The 22,193-nt window shown below is 38.5% G+C and overlaps 1 protein-coding gene across 4 annotated transcripts; it reads left to right on the plus strand.

Moving 5' to 3' along the window:
* The first annotated feature begins 6 nt into the window (after positions 1-6).
* On the plus strand, positions 7-21,047 carry GGPS1 (geranylgeranyl diphosphate synthase 1). Of its 4 annotated transcripts, none has more exons than XM_008920148.3 (4): positions 7-166; positions 4,420-4,524; positions 13,219-13,289; positions 16,883-21,047. In XM_008920148.3, exons 2-4 carry the CDS (start codon positions 4,458-4,460, stop codon positions 17,642-17,644), a joined length of 900 nt encoding a protein of 299 aa, XP_008918396.2. In that variant the 5' UTR covers positions 7-166; positions 4,420-4,457; the 3' UTR covers positions 17,645-21,047. The 4 variants fall into 4 exon arrangements, with proteins under 4 accessions (XP_008918396.2, XP_017932869.1, XP_017932867.2 ...); XM_018077380.2 differs by having other exon boundaries at positions 4,432-4,524; XM_018077378.2 differs by having other exon boundaries at positions 47-94; positions 4,432-4,524.
* The last annotated feature ends 1,146 nt before the right edge of the window (positions 21,048-22,193 follow it).

The following is a 22,193-nucleotide window of genomic DNA, read 5'->3' on the forward strand; positions in this document are numbered from 1 at the left end:
GAACTCCGAAAAAAAAAAAAAAAAATTATTTCCTTCGGTCTAGCTGTGGTGTCCTGGGCGGCAGTTTGGCCGCTGCAGGCAGCTTCTGTGAAATGTGAGTTTTAACCGCGTAGCGCAGCGCTCCAGCAGCGGTCACGGGTTCTGCCGACTCACTTTCTGTCCTCGGGTAAGCCCGCAGCCTTCCCTCTGCCTGCGGGGACTTGGGCGGCCTACCTGTTATTGTACGGCTTCTGAAGCCTTCGTGCTCGATTATACCTGGAAATCCCGTCAAAACGGAAGCACGATCCCAGCAACGCTATGTTCATGCCCTTCTTCTATCGTTAGTGTTGGAATTGCGGCCATGGAAAGCTGCTTGTTTACTCGGCTGCATCTTCTGGGAAAGTGTCTGACGGCCCTTCCACCTGTGGGAAGTTGCCCCCCCTCAGGTTGGCTGCGGCGTGTTGTTCGGTGTCAGCCTAGGAAGGGTTGTAAACGGGGCTCTGCTAGTTAGATTGAGAACATGGACTAGTGTCCAGGTTACATTTGCGTTAAGACTTTTGGTAGTCTTTCTGTAACAATACACATTCACTATGTTTCTGTGTATTCCTTCTGAAACAGACCTTCTCACTCCCACCCCCTACCCCCGTTTGGGGCTTTTTTTTCCCCCACTGGTTTCGTGTCTTGGTGCACTAAGTTCTGTGATGGAGCCGATTTAAGAACTTTCTAGATGGTTCCTTTTGCACTGCAGGTCTCTGCTTCTTTGGTAGTTGTCTTTTATTTCCTGTGTAACTGTGCTGTGACTGGAGCCAGTGTGATGATGATACTTTTTAAAATACTATCTGTATATTTGACCTGGACTATTTCAGTGATTACGTATCCCTGCCTGGGAGGAGGGGGAGAATATTCTGCAGAATTGAATGCGAGGGATAGAATGAGAAGCTGTTTTGCAAAGTTCCAAAGGGAAGTTTTTTTCTTTACATGTAACCTAGAATTAATACTGCCTTCATCCTCTCTAGAAAGCTCCTAGACTCAGATCACACCTTCAGGTATAGCTTTAGAGTAGTTCCGAATTATGGAAGCCCATGTCACCATCTTATTCTAGTGTTGTGTGTGTTTTCAAAGAGATTATTAGAGAGACAGTTTGTTGCAGTTCAAAAGACAGTTGTGCGTGCTCTCTGCTGTTCTGTTCTGTGTTCTCATGTGGGGATACTGAGAAGTAACTGGAAGAATAACTTAGTCATGCATATGAATTGAAATGCAGGAAGTCTGTACACTGGTTTGAAAGGTAAAATGGCCTTAAATGCTTTAATCCTATTAATAAACATACATGTAATCGACTCTTGCACTTTCACCAGCAAAGGGCTTTGTGTTCCCTTTCACTTATTGTTTAACTCCTGGCACTTTTATTGGGAGATGGTAACTGAGATCTCTCTAAATGTCTTCACTGAGAAGTCTCTCTGCAACAGTGTAACTTCTGTAACAAATCAGTCAGTCACCTCTGCAGAAAAACCTTAATATCAAGTAATTCCCAATTGTGTCACATGTAATAACTTTGTGCAAAGAGACTTCAAGTCTCATATCATGGTATTTTTGCTTACAGGCCTTTGTAACAAATTTCATGTATGTGTTTCTTTATCAAGTGTCCCTTTCTTCGAATAAGTTTGGGGGAGGTTCTGCTCACTGTTCTTCTCAGTGTTTCAGTGGGTGTGTTAGACATGTAGCTGTCTGATGAATACAGACTGTTTTTCCTTGGCAGAGATTACCTAAGGCTTCATTTCATGGTAGCATAGCAATGTAGAGAAGTTTAACAATAGTGATTGAAGCTAAGTTACCATCCACTCTTAGTTCATTAGAGCTAATTTAAAAAAAAAAAGTAAAAATCTTTGCACTTGTGGCAGAAGTGCCTGACTAATTTTCTGCTGCCAAGCCATATTTCGCTTTTTGTGAAGAAATAGGCAAATATTTAGGTTGATGCTATATAATACTAGTGAATTTCAAGTTAGTTGGGGATTCTGAATATTATCTTGGTGTCCTACAGACAGGCACGAGACCTAATTCCCTGAGGGAGGAGGAAGAAGTTTAATATGTACTTCTGAGCATAGACTTTTATAAGAGACCACTTCCAGTCCTAACATCTCTTCCCAGTCCAGTTGGATAGCTAGGCACTTAATTCTATCACCATCTGTGTGGCTTTTTGACAAATAATAGTCACAGGGGAGTTGTTAGTATGTCTTTGTATCCATCTCTACAGATTCTTTCTACTTGAAACATCTGGTGGTGGATTCTGATAGTCTTTTTGATTTTGCTTCCTCACTGAAGTCCTTTGAGACTTATCCTTTATATGTAAGGGTACGGTTTGACAGCTGACTCTCAGTGGCAGTGCTGGTTAAAAGCAGTTCCTGTCCCTTCAGTTACACCAACAAGCTGATAGCAAAATAGGGAGTCAAGGATGTCGAATCTGATTTCGTTTACTGCGTGGCCTGACCGTGGATAAGATGGAAAGGCTGTACTGCTTATAAGTGGCATCACTGCCTAGTAACTATGCAAAGGTGTCCCAGAAGGTGTAGTCTTATGAGCATTTTGTTGGAAACTATGTTTGCTTAAATAGCCTGTCTTGCCCCTGAAGTGCCAATACATTTGATGAACATATGTAGTGAAGCAAGTAGAAGAATTGAACCAAACCTAAGCTTGGGAAAAAGTTATAAATGGAGATCAATTCCCCAAGTATGGACTGCTACAAATGCTTATGGGTGTGGAGGGTGGGAATGGGAGTAGATAGGAACTGACTGAGCTGTACTGAAAGCTATCATGAATGTTGAGGAATAGTGCTTTGTCCAGGTAGCTTAAGAGGAAGGAGTGATCATGATGCTGATCTTCTGAGGTTTTGATGAGAAAATATTGCTGGATTATTTTGAGCAAGTGTGTAACATAGTTTCTGTTCACATTAACCATTCCCCTTAGTGTACCTGCATTAAAAATGCATCAATTCATTCTTCTAAATATCACTTTAAAATAGTTATTTTCATGGACACTTGTTGTGATTTAACCCAACCACAACTAATTTCTATGCAGCTGTTCGCTCACTCCCCACCACCCTGGTGGGATAGGGAGGAAAGTCAGAAAAAAAGGTAAAACCCAGGGTTGAGATAACAGTTTAATAATTTAAATAAAGTAAATTATAATAATGAGAGGAATAAAACCATCAGTGGCTCCTGGCCAAGTGCCCCCAGTTTATATACTTGGCATGACATTCTATGGTATGGAATATCCCTTTGGCCAGCTTGGGTCAGCTGTACTGGCCATGCTGCCTGCCAGCTTCTTGTGCACCTGCTGCCTAGCAGAGCATGGGAAACTGAAAAGTCCTTCACTTAGGGTGAGCACTACTTAGCAATAGTCAAAACATTAGTGTGTTATCAACATGTTCTCACGCCAAGTCCAAAACACAGCGCTGCTTCACCCACTACTAGGAGGAAAATTGGCTGTGTTTTAGCCAAAATCAGGAGAGTAATTTACATAACTATTCAGTTGCTCCAGGGGGAAAAAACTAAGTCCTTCACAGGATAGTAGCAAAGTAACTGGGAAATGATGCTGAAGTAGTATGAGACTTTGTTACTGCTGCAGTTCCTGTCTTAAAATTACATGAGAAGAATTGTTTTGAGCTGCTGCATCTGCAGTGCAGCAAGGAAGGCTAGAGGTGAAAGGACAGAAAATCTATTACAGAAAACAGTCTAAAAAAATGCAGATAGAGATGACTAAAATTATGTGAAATGTGAAATGAAATTTAATCAATAGAAAATGGTTGAACTCTGTAGGCTGTAGATCCTAAAATATTTATCATAGGAGTCTGTTACTCTATAGTATATGGGAAAGTGTGTAAAGCTGTCTGTATGCTTAAACGGTAGTAAGAGAATGGTATATTTCTGTTCTGGCTTCTAAGACAAGACTGAGGAATTCTATCAGAAGACCAAAGCTAGTGTTCTTTAGTTTGCCTTGGTCTGAGGTGTATTTTCTGCTCTTAGACATCTCCACTCTTGTATGGGGAAAGCATTTAGGGAGATCTAATCAGATTAGACATCAGAGGTTTTGTATGTGTCTTTATATGAGTTTGTATGTGTGGTTTTCTGCAAGTGTCTTTAAAGACTTGAACTGGAACTTCATTGTTATGAATGGTAATGTTTGAAATACTTTATCAGCTAAGCCCTCTAATACATATAAAGGAGTGAACTAAGTCTTAGGAGTTGGTTTAAACTATTCATGAATAATTAAAGAAAACTGTATTTAATACATATGCATGTTTCTATTACTGAAGGTAGTATTAACTGAAGGTGTGATATGCAAAAAGGGAGTATTTTTACCTAACCTGGAAGTCACCTGGCTTTTTAATTATATGCATCTGTTGTTTACTTCCCTAATTTTTGATCTAAATAATGTTAATAACAGTTTCTTTAACAGTGAACTACCTCTTACGAAATAAAGAAATGGATGGGATGGATGAAACATCTAAAAGAATCCTAGAGCCATACCAGTATTTACTTCAACTACCAGGCAAGTTTCTTTGTAGTCTGTTGTTTGCAAATATCAAAATTGGTTTTATAGCAACTTTTGTCTTGGGAAATATAAGCCAAGAAGTTTATCCATTCTTGATTTGTGAATTTAGGAGTAATAAAAAGTAATACTTTCCAGTATTTGTTCCTCCTCCTGTAGAACCACCCTTTTGGTGAGATTGGTACAGTAGCTCTTGAGTCTGTTTCTAGTGTAAGTAGTATTTCAGTTGCTCTGTTCTCCATTCAGAATAGCTGACTTGCTACTTTAAAAACTGGTAAGGGAAAGTACTGAAGACGTGATTGTATTCTTAAACTCTGTTTTGTTCTTTATCTGCTTGCCATACTGAACTCAGTGGGTTGTGGATTTTGCTTGGAGGTTTTTCTTTAAAGTTTTTTATATGGTTGGAGGTTCTTTGGGGGTTTTTTGTTGGTGGGGTTTTTTTCTGTATTAGCCTATTTCTCTTGTGTAACTTATTCTCCCTGGTATGCATAGAGCTGGGTTCTTATGGCCAATTTCAGCTGTCCGTGGATTGCTTCACTTGTGAGAGGTTCGACCAGTCCTTGTGTAGTATCAGGTTACAAGCAATACATTCACGTGAACTTTTTAGTCTTGAATCGTACTTATGTAGCAGAATTCAGGAGGCAGTTTGATAGCAAACAATATCTTATGGCTCTTGGAAGTCTCTTTGACTACAAAATCAGATTGTTTGCTGTGACTTTTACTTGTACACCTAAAGTGTAATGCAGACCATACAAGCTATCGAAGTGACTAATTTTGTAAAATTACTGGCAGAATAACTTTGTTGTTGGGACTATTGCATAATTACCTGGTTGCCTTCTGTCCAGTTTATACTGCATGCTGGTAGAGTTAAGGAAGATACAAAATATGGGTAAATATTAAGGAAAATAATCCTGATCTAAATTATATCTGACCAGGGTAGAAGACCTTCTGCCTGGACAAGTAGCACTATAAATCACAGGCACCATGCTAAGTGGCTTTTGCACATCTGCATATCTGTATATCAGCAGGGTGAGCCCTGTGGGTCTGAATTCATTATACCTGTGTATAATGAAATTCATTATTAAGCTCTGCAAATATCCAGGGTCTTTTTGCTTACATTAGTGATTTCATTTGACTTGGCAGTTAGCACTGAGTTAAAACTAAGAAAAGGAAAGTATTTGGCAGTTGCATGCCTTTTTAATGCCAGAAAGTTCATTTCCCATTTCCTCACATGTGTTCCTTTGCCTGTGTTGAACTGGGTGGTGGTCTTTCCAGAGAACTATCTTGAGAAAGGGTTTGTGATATTCCAGAGAGCTTTCTCAGACGTGGTCCTGAAGAAATTGACTTTCCTCCAACACCATCTTTAAATGTACTTTTTGTTTGGTTAGATTATCTCATTAACCGAGGTACGTTGTGACACCTTTGCATCTTTATCTGCTAATTATTTTTAGAGCTATTGTAGATAAAGAAAAAAAAACTCAGCTTATACAAGAGGCACAAAGTGCCCAAAAAAGCTTCTTTAGGCAAAAGTGATTGACTAAAAGCTAACTGAAGAGCTATCACTTTAAATGATGCATCTAGGATATACATTTAGCCTTCCCAGTCTGAGTCCTGTGGCTAAATTCCTCTACTTGGTGAGTTCAGCCCTAATCACTCTATACTGGTGGTTTATGTAATACTACACTTGCAGACAGTGCAGGTGTTTTATATCCTGTCCTGATAAAGAATCATAAATCTGATAGTCCACTTTACCATGGTGACTTCTACTTAATTCAGAGAAGGTGAGAAACAAGAAACACTTTTCTCTATGCAGTAATGGAGGTGTGACTCAAAAGAGATGACTTCTCTTAAACTAGGCAGATGAAAGTGATGTACCTGTGGAAAGTTTGTATTGAGTAACAGTGGCAGCAGTGAGGGTTCACAATCATATAGCTGGCGTTTACTGGTTTTGAAACACTGGCATTGCCTCAAATCAGCTGTGCCAAGTATGAATCAGTAGGACCAAGCTATATGTGTGAACCTTGGAGTTAGTATGAGCACTAAAGCTTGATAAGCAGGGAAAAAAGGGGCGTATAGGTGCTGTTTATAAATAGGGTGGAACCCAAATGAAATGCCTGAGCTAATCTAGGAAGCTCTTGCTGAAAGAGACAGTTTCGTTCTATCCTCTATGCTCCTGGAAGTATTCTGCTGCTTAACTTGTGCTAGTTCTCAGCTTGTGAATCAAATTAGGTGGTACCAACCACCTAACCTGTTAAAAACTTGCCTCGTTAATCTCGTCTTGTTAGTGAGCTGGCAAAAGGTTAGGGACAAGAAGCTGTTTCTGTGTTGGATCAGTTTGTTTGATCTGAGCTCTGAGGGGCTTATGCAGGAAGCTTGGCTAAGTGTCAAATATGTATGCTTACAGCCCTACAGTCCAGTTGCTTATCTTGTAAGACTAGTTAAACAAACTCTCCAAGTGGTTTAGTAACCTATGAGTAAATGAATTTAGATACATATCAAACTTTGTTTACATGAAGAGAGATTTTGTAACAGTATTAAGGTTGGGAGGAGGGGAGGGAAGGTGCCTGCTAATGTTGTTTGGGGTGTAAGAACACAAATTTTTGTAACTGCTAAGGATTAACCCCTCACTACAAGGAGTTGTATTCCCATTACAGAAATAAGACTTTTAATGGTAATGGTTTGGGGGTGATACATAAAGTAAGCTTGTATATTTCTTTGACTTTCAACAGCACTAGGATAGGGAAGCTACTAGGATTAAAGTATTTTTACTATATTGCTATTTTTAACTGCTAGTATGGTAATTAATGTTTATTCCTTCTCTAGCAGAAATTATTATCTGGGAGAAGAATTCTGAAACAGTAACTTTTCTTGTAAAATCTCACTGTAGGAGAACATTGCCATACTAGTTTTTAGCAATGTTCTACTTATTAATCTAGTATTTAGTCTCATAAAGTGCAGGATTGACTTTCACAAATTCCATTGTGGTTTGTCTCAAAAGTGACCTGATTCATACTCATGGTGAATCTTTTATTTCTGCCTGTCTGAGTTAACAGCAGTAGCTGGTTGTGCAGCACTAAGGAGTATATGGAACTTCATTTGCCATAAAACTGATATGGTCAACAGCTTGCTGTTGAAATGGGTAAATTCTGATCCCTTTCATGACTGCATCTTCCCTTTCATATCCCTGTAGTATTAGCTGCAGTCTTTCCTGGGCTTGTTCAGCAAGCTAAACACTCAGGACTGGCTTTTGTTGTTCAGCTTTTTGTGCTGGGTTGTTGAACTTGACCAGCTTGGTGGAGGAGTTAAGCACCACAGGGCACGATCCCTACCACTGGCACAACTGCACTTGGCACATCAGAGGCCTCAACTTGGGCCAAGTTCCTCATGGAGGCTGCAGCTCTCTAGATTCTGAGCTGCAGGAGTGCCTGGGGGCACCCATTGGCCAGAAACAAGTGATATCCCTGCCTCTAAAAGGTATGTAGTGGTAGAAAAAGTGTGTCACCAAGCAAAGGAGCAGTGGAAGGGGGTCAGCAGGCTTGCACAGCATCAGAGATAACAAAAATTACAAGACACTACATATTCAGGAGTCTGAAACATCCGGTTATACTGAAGGAGGGGCAGGAATAGTCTGTGCATATCAGGCTGGGAGATGGATACTCCCACAGTGGTGAAGGCTGGGAACTGGGGAACTGATGGCTTCTGGCACCAGGAGAAAGATTCCTGTTCCTTGAGCAGATGTGCAATTGCCAAATAGGTTCGGACACATGTTTGGAAGTTCTGTATAGATCTTTTACGACCTAAGTGATTCTATGATTTTATACAACTAAGCATCAGAGCAGCACCTAGGGCAGCAGCAAGTGAGAGTAGTGAAGACACTGACTCCTGCAGGGGATGGAGGCTACCAGATGTGGTTGTGTATTAGGGAGGTTTGCTGGTTTTGGGTACCTCTGATCTTATGGACAGACTGCCAAGGTGTTTCACCCTTAAAATACTTAACCTTGCAGTTCTCCTGATGGAGCAGTAATGGATATAGCAAGGGGGTGCTTGAAGCTTATCAGCAAGTCTGTGTGGCTTTTGGAATGAGAACCAAGGGCACAGGAAGCCACATGGCTTTTCTCCATGATCCTCAACCCCTTCCCCTCACTGTCTAGAGGAATAAAGAGATACTGCCTGTCAACAACTAGTTAGTTGCACAGCTCATGTTGATAGCAGAGCTTTGCATCTTATGGCCATGAGACTCCCTTTGTAGAGCAAGGACTACCACGAGGAGATAGCATCCACCTACCCATGTCAGGGTACAAGTGTCTCTGCTAACAGACTGAACAACGTGTGAGAAGGGACTAAACTAGAAATGACAGTAAAAGAAACTGACTACACAGTCAAGTAAGGAATTAGTGAAGTTGTGGACAAAGGGTACAGGCTGATTTGAACAAGAGACACCTTGGAATCTCAGAGCTGAAAGCAGACCATCCCAGCACTCCAACAAGTACGAACAGAACATGATGGGGGAGCTCTGACTTTTTCTGAGGAATCTGCAAGATTGGATGACTCTCTGAAGTGCCTCTACACAAATGCATACGTTATTGGGAATACACAGGAGAGGTTAGAGGTTGGCAGTAATTTTATTGGAGTATCTGATTTGTGATAGCTCACACAGCTGAAACGCTGCAATGGATGGATGTGGACTGCCTAGGAAGACAGCCTAGGATAGCAAGGAGTGAGAGTTGCCTTTTATGTGAAAAAGCAGCTGAATTGCATGGAGTTGTACTTTCAGTCAGATAAGCCTGTTGAGAGCTTATGAGTTAAGATTGGAGGGCAGATCAATAAGGGTGACACTATAGTGAGTCTTTACAGTAGACCCCCTGAGCAGGAAGAAGCAGATGAGACCTTCAAACAACTGTAAGATGCTTCATATTTACATGCCCTGATTCTTATGAGACTTCAGTTACCTCACTGTCTGGTAGAAGAAGCAACACAGCAGGACACAGGCAATCCAGAAGGTTTCTGTAATGCATTGATGACCTCTTGCTACCACAGGTGATCAAGGAGCTGATTAAAGAAGGTGTTATACTGGACTTCACACTTAAAACAAGGAAGAATTGGTTAGGACATAAAGACTGGAGGCAACCTTAGCTGTAGTGACCATGGCATAGAGGCATTCAGGATTGTGAGAAGGAACAAGGCAAAAATCAGGATCACAACTGTGGATGGGTTAACCCTATTATGAATGGGGAAGTTAAGATAGAGAATTCTGTCAGTGACCCTAATTTGTCACAAGTGGCTGCCCAGGTTAAAAGTGTATATGCCTGCTCTCTCTGCTTTTCTTCTGCTGTTTGTTTATGCTGGTTGTAGTGTTCTTTGTAGCTACTTGGGGAGGTCTGCTTGGGGACTTCATCCATTTAGTTTTAATCCATCAAAGGACACAGCTAAACATGCCAGTGTACAATATAGTGGAGGTAATATAGTGGCTTGCTTCTTCCAGAAGGGCAATGCCCCTTTCTCTGGTCCTCAACATCTGCTGCTCACCCTGTACTGACTCTGGTAGATCCACTGCATAAGCTGACTCAGTACGTTAAGCTGGCGGAAAGCTAACCTAGCAAAAAGCAGAGTTCTCTGCTGGGCTAATGAGTTGAATTAGCTTAGTGAGGCTGTAATGGAGGGTAGGTTAACAGTCCCTCTGCTCTTTCCCATGCTGTTCTAGCCTTTTTATGTACCCTCTCTGTAAGTGGGGTGCTGCCTTAAGGGTGTAATTTATTGTTACTTTAATGCAGCGAGAGTGAAAAAATACTAACCAGGAGTCTGTCCAGAGCTGGAGGTCTGTGGGGTTTGGATCTTCCCTGTCACAAGGACAATTGTGGAGAGAAAGAGAGTGAGTTGGCTGATTATTTTTTTTTCTTTTTGTTTTTCTTTAGATGAGAGGCATCTCATCTGAAGAGGTGGAGGGAATGTCCTCAGTACACCTTTAATCTGACTTGATATTTGTTTTAAGGATAAAGCTTTAACATTCTTATCTGTAGAAGGAATTTCATCAGAATGAATCTCTTATATTCTTTTTTTTTCCTCACCTTTTCCACCCAGTATTACTAAGGAGGAAAGCTTTTCATAGTTGCTGTTCAATTTGGGTAATATTGGGTAATAATCTTAGGCAGATTAAACCAAATGCATTTATCATACCTTTGATAAAAGCTTGATGCAGTAACATCTATTATTATATTATGCAGTAGGTAGAGCTTCTAATTTTGGATGTTAGACCTCTATTTTTCAATATTACAATAGCCTGCTTAGAATAATTAACAGAGCAGTGACAAATGACAGTGAAGAAACTAGATAATCCTGGCAGTGCTCATTTTAATTTTGTTTTAGAGTTCTGTATTGTTGTCTAGTTTGGGGAGAGGAGAGGTGTGGCAAGGAATAGTCTTCTGCATCTAGGCTTTAGAGACCAGCATTAGAGAGGTTTGGTCTTTTGCCATTGTAGCATGGCTGCAGGCATAAAATATGCATACAGAAAATTGCTGTACTATCACATAGGCCAGGTGAGATTGACTTCAGAACAAGATAAAATGGCATTTTTGTAGCAATAATGTTCCTTTAGAAGACAAGCAAATCTGCACCTATAAAAGGAAAGATGAATTGCTTCACTACATGGTGTTTTTTCCTTGAATAGTCAGTGTCTAGGAAACCATGTTAGTCAAGATAGACGAGTCTAACAATTCAAATGCTCTCTGTACTAAGGAACTGAAGTGGCAAAATCCATTGTGCATGTTACTAATCCATTTGAAGTGTGTGCTAGTAGTCAAGTTCCTCATGATAAAATAATGCTCGTTGCTGAACATCCAGCATTCTGTAAGCATATTTTCTAGGAGACACATTCAGAAAAACAGAATTAAGTGTTGTCTGTATCAATGTAATTTAGAAGTGAATAAACAGTAATAGATAAGGTACACTTCCTTAATGCTATATTATCTGAGTGGTTTTCTTTATGGATGTAGTGAAATATTTGTTAGTACTTAACTGGCAAGCCCTACAGTTTAGCAGATGTTTGTAACAGTTATTTTCAAGGGGAGACAAAACAATCCCTCTCTTCTTCAGGAAGCTATTAGTATTTAAAACTGAGCACAGAAAACAACAATGGAGAAAACAGGCCAATGACTGTGTATATCTAGCTAAGAATGCTCTTTCACACTGGACAGAACCAGAGGACAAAGCTACTGGGGGAGGAAAAAGGACCATTTTGTTAATCTCTTCTAGTGAAAACCAAAAGATAGTGGTGACAGAAAGCACTGGAAATCATTGAGAATGGAGACAAAAATTTCAGACCTCTGATCCAGGGAAGAAGGTTATCACCCTTGCTACAGAGCTCAACCCACAAAGCTATTGCTTACCTGGTGGTGACTTAATTAGAAGATGAAAAATTCTCAGTCTGGTTTCTCCAGGGTATATCACTGCAAGTGAATTTGCCCATTTTTATTATTCTGTTCTATATGTGCTGGTCACACTGCAGTAGAGAAGCCTTAGGGAGAGATTCAAACGTTGAAATTTTTTCGGTGCTATGGGCAAGATGGAATTATCAACAGCAGGACAAATACTGCAGAATCATAATGTCTCAGTAGACATTGAGACAAGTAATATGGAACCCACTGTCTATGTTGCACTGCTTTGAAGTTTATTTAAAGCTTTTTCAAAAGGCCTTCCTTATGTGAGCTGCGTATGCAGAGCTGTTTTTCTAAACCTGTCTTAAGGTGTTCGAAGATCTTGTCCATAGCTGAGCTTCTCAAAGTTCAGAGCAGAATTGTCTCAGTGTGGGTAGGGGAAGACTTCATTTTATATTGAACATCAGTAGACACTGAATAAATATTTGTACCTGAATACTAACCAATTATTAAAGAAAGCTGGTATCAACAATTTATAGGCGTAGAGTTTAACTTCTCTTGAAATTAACTCTTGTCATGTAAATTGCATCTGGATCAAACAATACTGCTGATTTTGACACTAAACTTGGACATTTGGTGTTGTCTCTTTCATTCCTATGAAACAGGGTGACTGCCTGATTCCAACAAAGTAGATTTAACCAAAGCAGACCAAATCCTATTATCTGTAGACAGATTTCTTGAGTATAAGATAAATATCTGAATTATTGGAAAGTTCCATTCTGTTTGGAATGTTCTGTCCAGATTTTTTTTAGAGTTATTTAGTAAGTATATGAAATGTCAGTTTCCTGTTTGACGAATTTACAGTAGCAAGTGAAGAATACTACGGGAGAAAAAACTAAAAATTGAGAGATGTACATATTCAACAAATACCCATACTTTCACTAATAATGAATCATACTTGAAACATTTTAATCTTGAACATTCCTTAGAAACTAGGGCTTACTTTCAGAAGTAACAAGCTGATCTGTACAGGTTACCGACATACTCAGGATCCCTTACTAATTAAACTGTCAAAACTAAATATAGTAACCTGTAAATATGTGCCTTGCATATTGCTGTGAAATGTTTAAAACTGAAACTGCTGCTAATTGATGTTTATACAATGAAGAAACAAGCTATGCAGTGATATATTTTCCACTTTTGGGTCATCACAATGATCAGGTTTTTTTAATCAGGTCTCAAGTCAGCTCTAGTTGTTAAGACAAACTGTCCCTAGTAATGAACTTTGTTATTTTTATAAATGCTTATAATATTTTTATTGTAGGTAAGCAAGTGAGAACCAAACTGTCACAGGCCTTTAATCACTGGCTGAATGTTCCAGAAGATAAAATACAGGTACTGGCTAATTATTTTTAAAAGGTTGTTATTTTTCTTCTAAGATTACTGATAACAGATGATTCTAGTAGTTAGCGTAAATTGTAAGAAGTCTTAAATGCACTATTTTCTGAGTATAAAGTAAGCTTTCAGGAAAACAACTCTAGTACAAGGCTTTTTAGTATGATGCAACACTAAAGAAATCACTTGCATGATAGTTACTTCTTTCTAAGTCTGTTCAATCTTTGAAGTTGTAGATAAGCAGGTATCACTGTTACCCACTTAACTCAGTTACTAACACTGAGGTTTTTAATGACTTATGAAAGAAGCTAGACAGTTATCTTGTAAATGTAGTGGTTGAAAATAAAATCTTAAGATTTTGATTCAAGAATATCAAAGACAGCAGTTAAATCAACTTTACAAACCCAAAACTGTGAGGGGTATATCATACAGTCTCCAGTCCTTACTTTCTAATGAGAAACATTAAACTAGGAATTCTTGTTCCCTTTTGCTTTTCTGTTGGGCAAATGGTGCAAGCTGCATGGTTGTGTATTTAAACACTGTGGCTTGCAAAATGAAAAATTATCCTCTGTGTTAGGTTAGACTGCAGTTTTGCTAAACTGCATATAGAGAGTGCAAAATATTTTGTGTCCAAGACAATGTAAGGAATTAAAATAATCAGTTGTGGTTTTTGACCCTTACCCAGCTGGTCCCTTGTTAATGTCATTAATGGTTGGCAGAAGTACCTTTAGAGTTTGTGAAGTAGTCATTTATAGAGTGGCTTAAGAGTGACACTTCATAGCCCTCAAGTAGCAAAGTGGTTTAAGAGTCTGCATTCATAATCTAGCAATTCTTCTATTTTGCAATCTGTCTGTATAACTCTTTAGCCAGATTTATTCTGTCTTTCAGCTAGACACGTCTTACCCTTTGTGCTCAAATATATATCCAAATAAAACATAGCAACCTGTGTATTGTATGTGTTGATTTAGTCCTTCCATTATAACAAACCCTTCCATTCTGTTCAACTAGGATTTTTTTATGTTACAGTCTGACAATTGCCTCTTGCCCTTTTGCTGAGCACCCATGACGGTGTGGTCCATTTTTGCTTAGTGATACAGTAAACTAAAGCTGCAGTGCCTCTGTATGAGCAGAAGTTACCAGTTCTGTTAGTTTAAACTGATGCTCACATAACTATTATTGAGAAGTTGGACCACTTGTTTTAATTATCTTTATGAAGAAAACCAATGTTTTAATGTTTCCTTTACCACTTAAGTTGTTTGTGATGGAACTTAGTATTTTTATTCTTCAGGGCCTTTGAGGACAAAACCAAGGCCCTGTCATCTCTTAATCTGCATCCTGACCCATTTATTACAGCTTTCGTGCATTCTTGTACTAATTTTGATAACTAATGATGGTTGAGGTCTGCAGGACCACCTCTGATCATCTTTTTGACATCTCTCATAATCTTCTTAAGATGTCCCCTGTGTCTAACAGCCTGCTTCCCTTCCAGCTATTTGTATTTCTTTTATTAGAAATCTGAATTCTGGCATATATTCTGGGACTTTTTTTTTTTACCTTAGATTATTTGTCTTTATGTAGTTTATTCAGATGATACAGTTGAGGCTACTGTTCCTCGGCAGTTTATTTTACTATTGACTGCCACCATTTCACTTTTTTCCCCAGCCAGGTGGTCTCTTCACACCCACCACTCACTGAATTTCTTGTAGCAATCTGGTGCTGCGCTGAGAGACTCCAGCTTGTTGAATTAGAGAACACTGGGTTTGTCAGAGGAACTTTCTCCTAAGGAAACACTGAAATGGCCTAGTACAGGGTCAACCAAATTTTAGAGCTATTGCAGATAAGGAGTTGAAGAAATCTGTGTGTTGAACTAATAATGCAGCAGGTACTGATTAGATAGTTTAGACTGTAAGAAAACAACACTGTACTGGGTCTTCAGATGTCATTATGAAGAGCAGTCTTTTCATTTTCTTGAGCTGCTTCCTGATGCCTTATAAAATAAGCTTTTTCTGCTATATGAGCTATTTCACTCCTTACTTTCACTTTTGAAGCATTTTTGACACTGTCTTAAGTTCACTAGATAACTTGATTCAAACACAGTCATGAAGCACCGTTTCCATTAAATCTTTAATGTATAGAAGCTGCAAGGGATCATGAAAGTGACAGTGATATGAAATAGGTTAGCAAGAGAAACGCTGGAATAAGCTTATCCAAGGAATTCATAAAACACATAGAATGTTTCCTGATAATACTGAGAATGAGATAGTGGACCAAAAGAATATTCAAACAAATAGGTATATGGAATTGCCTTCAATAAGTGCTCTATCCTTTGATTTTTAAGTCAGTGGTCAACAATGTATCTTGACAGGTCCAAGTAGGGCTTACTTCTTGCTGGTCAGTGAGCCGTGAGGGTTAAGTGTGTTGTTCTGGCAGTCATATCTTGGTAAAGCAATTAAATTCCTGGGGTTTAGGTTTTAGTCTTTAGGACATTGGTCACTGAACATCAGGTGGCTTGCTGCCCCAAAAAAATGCTTACAGCAAAGTCCTTATTGTTTTGTCCTACAGGACCCACCAAACAGGACCATACTAGGTACTTGCTACTATTTTATGGTGACCTTAGTTTTTTTTTTTTTAGCAGTTGTTTTGATGAATGTTGACTGAGTGCAATGTTTGTAGCTAGCAAGTGTAATTGGTTCATTAGCTTTAAAATCATAACTTAATCAGATGTGTTTTGCAGTGAGTTTATACAGTATGCAGTTTTATATGCTTAAATTTATTTCTATTTAAGCAGGTGCTGAATATACCTGTTGATTGCATAACAGCTGTGCAATAAAAGCAGTGTATAGTGTTAAGACTCTTCATTTTTTGTTGAGATGTTAAGGTTCACTTCTAGTCAGCTACAAACCTGATGTTCTGAAGAGTTTATTGCACACGTCAGGTGGTGTATGATATTGTCTACCTAGTAACAAGTAGTAAGTGTGTAGGAAGCTTCCGAAAAGATATTGTAGCTGTTGTCTTTATGCCAAGAATTTTCCAAATGACGTTTCAGAGAGAATAGTCTGTCCTTTAAGAGCTCAGTACTGAAGATAACCACACAAAGTGTGGGAAAAGAAAGATGAACTCTCTCTGCTTATCAAAACAAGGTTTATGAGACAAATGGGATAATGGATGATACCTGACGCTCTCAAGAACTGACCTGGGGAGATTTGAGGTTAGTGAATCTAAATGTTTGAAAACACTGTTTATTTTCTTTTCCCCTAATCATGTTTCTACTAACAGACTTCTAGACAATGGCTGTTTTAGAACTGTAGCAACAATGAAGAGAGGCATGCAAATGGAAGCACTTCAGGGAGTAAGTTCACTTTGAATTTGAAAACAGTATACAAAAGACAGACCACATGATCTAGGACTTACAGCAAACTGGCTGATGAAGAGAATCATAAATCTGTACTAATAGTAAAAGCAAGTGGTCTAAAGGGGAACCTCAGGGCTAGAGAATATATTTCTTTAAAACATTATCAATTTTAAATAAGGTCTTTCAAAACAGGGTATTAAATTACAATGTCAGACTTAATAATTTTCTCTTCTTATAATAGGTTATCATTGAAGTGACAGAGATGTTGCACAATGCAAGCCTACTTGTGGATGATATTGAAGATAACTCAAAGCTACGACGGGGCTTTCCGGTGGCACACAGTATCTATGGAATTCCATCTGTAATCAACTGTGCTAATTATGTGTATTTTCTTGGCTTAGAGAAGGTTTTAACCCTCGATCATCCAGATGCTGTTAAAGTTTTTACCCGCCAACTTTTGGAACTCCATAAAGGTCAAGGCTTGGATATTTACTGGAGGGATACTTACACCTGTCCTACGGAGGCTGAATATAAAGCTATGGTACTGCAAAAGACAGGTGGTCTCTTCGGATTAGCTGTAGGCCTCATGCAGCTGTTCTCAAATTATAAAAAAGACTTAAAGCCACTCCTTAACACACTTGGTCTCTTCTTCCAAATAAGAGATGATTATGCCAACTTGCACTCCAAAGAATATAGTGAGAACAAGAGTTTTTGTGAAGACTTAACTGAGGGCAAGTTCTCATTCCCAACCATTCATGCAATTTGGTCAAGACCTGAAAGTACTCAGGTGCAAAACATTTTACGTCAAAGGACAGAGAACATAGATATAAAAAAATACTGTGTGCATTACCTTGAAAATGTTGGTTCCTTTGAGTACACTCGGAATACATTGAAGGAGCTTGAATCTGAAGCCTATAAACAAATTGAATCACTTGGGGGAAACCCTGAGCTTGTAGCACTAGTTGAACAGCTGAGCAAAATGTTCAAAGAAACTGAAAATTAAAAATGTAACTTCTGGGTGTGGGTGAAAACTCTTTTTAAAATGGAAAGATAACCAGACTGAGAGATGTGATAATCAGTCTCATGTAAAACTTTCTCTTGTAGCTATGTTAACAGAAATTACTGTTAAAAACAACGTGTCACTGAGTATTGAAATATATACCCTATTATCTCTAAGGTCTTAACTGTAACTGCTTACACTCGGCTTTGTTAAAGCAGATGTACTAGAACTGAAACAAGTTTTGAATCTAAATGTGATCATGTTTACACAATCATAGGCATTATTTCATGCCTAAAACTCTTGTGTCTCTAACCAGGCTATCATAGGCTTCTGGTTAAAATTCTGTGTTTAAATCATATTGACATATGTGTATTGTGCATTTTCAAACGATGCTCTGGTAAACCAAAATGTATGTTAAATAACAGAAGAAGATAGTTGCAACCACAATGGATATAAAATCGTTGTATGGTATTTCTAAGTTAGACTTGTGAAGATCAGATGGATCAGCTTACTAAGTTCTAAGGGGAATATCCTAGCCAGCTTCTGGGGATATTTTCAGAGGAATGTGAATTATGAAAGATAGCATTTTATATGCAAATAAGACATGTTTAGTCTGAAATTGTGACTTTGTAAAGATTTTGAAGTACCCTAGAGAAAAAATTCCATCACATCAGCAAAGTGAAAATTCACAGCTGATTCCAGCTTTTCAGTGAATAATTTTGATCACCTGGTTTTAGATTTTGAAACTGTCAAACATTTTGTAGCCAGGAACTTAAATCTATGCATTAGAGCCCATACATGTAACTGTAAATAGCAACACAGTAAGTTGCTACTACAAGTGGAAAGGGCTTCACATCAGGTAACTTTAGGACACTGTAATTGGTGCAGGTCTCTTTAATAATTGCTTATAATTGAGGTGCTTCTCCAAGAATTTATTCATAATTCATATTTCATTCCTGTTCTGAATTGCTGTCTGGAGGCATGTTATAGATCTCTCCAAAGATACAAGATCTGTAATTTTTTGCTATAGCAGAGTACAGTATCTTGTTCTACAAGCTACACTACCACTTCAGTTTTGTTAATTGCTTAAATAAAGCTTTAAAACTATAGACAAACCAAAATAGAATGGGACTGAAAGTAAGATTGAGGGGTAGGACTGATAAGTGACTGCTCACCTCTCTATATATAAATAAATGTATATAAAGAAAAAAGTGAAGAAAGTGTAAGCAGAGATGTTCGGGTTTTTTTCTTGGCTGGGCTGGCTTTAATCAGGTTCAATTCCCTTTGTCTTCACAGCTATATAAAGCTTTGCTTTGGGGTAGGAAGGTAATGGTTTGGATCAAAGGTAGGACTGGTGCTATAAGCTGTGGTGTTAGCTCAAGCGTACTCTGAAATGGCCAGAGTTACTTGGCTTTGAAAGGCTAAAGGATAATTTTATGCAGGTGTTCATTTACTGTACCTGGAAAGCAGGGAGAGCCATGATCTCAACCCACTGAGAAAACTAACTGAAGAAGGCTGCTGTAATGTCTTCCCTGGGCAGCCTTAATATTCTTCTGAAAGTGATCAAACAAAATTCAGAATGACTGCTTTCAGTCAGAGATATTATGTAGTTACGGATGACAGCTTATCCCTTTTATCTGCATGCTGGGGAGGAATCTTTGACTGATTAGGCATAGAATAATAGCCTTTTCACTGAATGGACCTGGTTGCCAGGACTGAATAGCTTCAAGTTGGTGAAAGGTATTTTTAATGTTAATGAAAGAGAATTGTAATTCCTTTTTCATAACTTGCAGTGCTTAGAAGCCTTTAAATTTTTAATGTGTTATGAGAAAATACTATCTGCAGCAAGTTACATTTATTTTGTGCCATGTCTTGGGAGTTTCTAAGCACTGTTGCAGCTGATGTTGAATAGGGGAGAGCACTGAAAAGACTACTGTTGTCAGGAGAATCTCCTAGTCTTACTGTGAAAGGTATCCTTCTGTCTATTAGGATATTGTAACTGCAACACAGTGCAAAGTGTACTTAGTGCTATTTTGTGTCTGTTCAATTGCTGAACGTAAACAGTTTTGTGTAATCAAACTTTCATAAAGAGGTAGCCTTTCTTATTTTTTGTATAAAACTTCTTTACCATCTGAGACTTCTGCTATGTCATTGCTCTTTTGGTTCGGTTCATTCTAGGAATTCACCCCAGTATTTAGTCTAATACCATATCTTGTAGAGTGTGCCTTCATTAATGTAGGAGTAAGTACATTGATGTTTTCCAGCTGCAGGCCATTTAAACTACAAATGGGTAAGAAGGGAAAAGTTGGTCCAGCTTTCTTTTCCCAGGGTACAAAGAAACCATACAGCTCTGTCTTACTCTTCTGCCTTCAAGGCTTTTGATACCAGTATTCAAAGCATACCCTGAAGGTATATCTGAAAAGACCCAGAAGCAGAGCTGTTGTTCTTCACTTTGGTTAAGATAAACAGGATTGTGAGGGTTTTTCTTGATGTATTCAGGAGTTGGAAGAGACTGGGATGTTTCCCCTTCATCTGTTAAGCTGGTAGAACATCTCTTAAGTATTAAATGCCAGTAGTGATGATGTTCCTTAGTCAAGGTAGATTTTATATTTGATGCCGTAAGATGCGATTGTGCATTCTCATCAATATTCTCCAATGTTCCCGCTGATTCAGGCTGCTGAGGTTAAGCAATGTTAGGAAAATCACTTCTTTAAAGCAGCATGGGAGTTCTTGTGGCTGCAGAATTAGTTTAGTTGTACTAGTGCCACTCACTGTTGCTATACCTCCCACAACACAGGAAGTGGGGTATTTTCCTGATCTTCACAAGGTACGCATTGCTGCGGAACAGAAAACTGAGTTGCAAGTAGAGAAATTTTGCCATGGGGAAACAAAGAGGATGCTGGTTTCAATGTTACTTGCTTTGAGCCAGAATTGTTCCCCTTATTATCTTTGTACTATTGCTAACAAGTTCAGTTTTGGTCAGGTTATCATGGCATTTCTTGGGGTTTGGCTCTTGTGGTGCATATAAAGAGAAATGCAAATACTCATCAGTCTGTAAAATTTCCCACACCTCAATCTGTTTTATTGTGTGCTTGCTTGGACGTAAATGAATGCTGTCACCTGTCTTTGAGTAGCCAGCCATTGGATGGGACATCTGGCTTTGCTTTTTCAAAGGCTGATGTTCTCCCCATCAATTACAATGAAAATGGCATTATTTCAAGACCTTCCTGAGGACATAGCTTGTCTTTCTCCTCTCTGAACTCGGACTGTACTCAGTACTCAGTTACTAAGAGCAACTTTGTATGTATCAGCCAGTTGTTGATACAAACAGCCTGAAAATGTTAATAGCAGTGGGAAAGAAACTGTTGCCACATCTCTATGTTTCAACTAAAGTTAATTTTGCTAATTTGCCTGCATGTGCTATAGAGTTTTCCTGTATTAATGAGTGCTTTCCTCAATTATTGTTAAAATGCCAGCATGCTATAAAAACATGGGATTTGTGGGGTTTGAACTTCAATATGACTTTATCACTGAATTGGGCCAGGATTTTATTCATGTGCAAGAGCATCTTTTACTCTGCTTTGACCTGTCTTAATTGTTTTACATTTCAGGTTTGATATTTACTATATTCTTTTTATTATTTACTCAGTACTTTTGCTGTAATTCTTCTTTCAGTTATATTTCTATTCTCTGCTAATACCACAGCATACATAATACCATCAAACTCATTTTTGATCCTGGTCAAACAAAATAGTCTGGGTCTGCTTTTACAGCAGTAAATCTTGGTTCATCATATGCCTTCACAACAGTAATCAGAGATTTTCTACAATCCTGAAATGCCTGAAACTTTTTTTTTTTCAGGAAGCTAAAGCTTGTAGCATTTTATATTGCCATAAATTATTTTTGTCCCGTGTAGCTTGAGCTACTTTCCCTCTCCTACCTGTTTGCTTTCAAGACCTATTTTGCTTTGGTGCTAATGCCTGTTAGGTCTTTTTATGAAAAAAGTTAACTCCCTAGCCCTGGGGAAGAGAAGTTAATTTTTGTCTGGGTTAATGAATTATCCCACTCAGCAAGAGTCTGATGAATGTCAGAGCTGGCAGGTAGACAGAGGCCAGGGAAAGTATTTGAGAGAATAAGAAAACCCATTTTAGTCTCCCGAGGCTGCCTCGTGTAATTTCACCTCATTTTACAGCATTTACTTGACTTTGTTAGAAAAGGCAAAAGAGTGTGGTTAGTTTCTTTGAGCTTCCCTTCTTGCTTTCCAAATAGACTGTGAGAGATATTCAAGTTAAAAATTATTTATTCTGATAGTTATTTATTTCATTTGGCTATATCATCTAAAGGTTTTGATTAAAGCTACAGATTAAACAGAGTACGTTGTTTCATTGTTGTATTTTTCTTTCTCTTAATAACTTTTCTGTTCTTGAAGTCAGGGAAACATAATCTGCCATGTGTCTATTTGACTTGTTTGCTACCTCACATTAACATCCTTCCTGAATAACCTTTACCAAAGATGAGCATCAGTGTTCACTGTTTCTGTGGCATTTTTTAA

The sequence above is a fragment of the Manacus vitellinus genome, unplaced genomic scaffold (assembly GCF_001715985.3).
Source record: "Manacus vitellinus isolate BGI_N305 unplaced genomic scaffold, ASM171598v3 scaffold_37_pilon, whole genome shotgun sequence".
NCBI classification, from domain to species: Eukaryota; Metazoa; Chordata; class Aves; order Passeriformes; family Pipridae; genus Manacus; species Manacus vitellinus.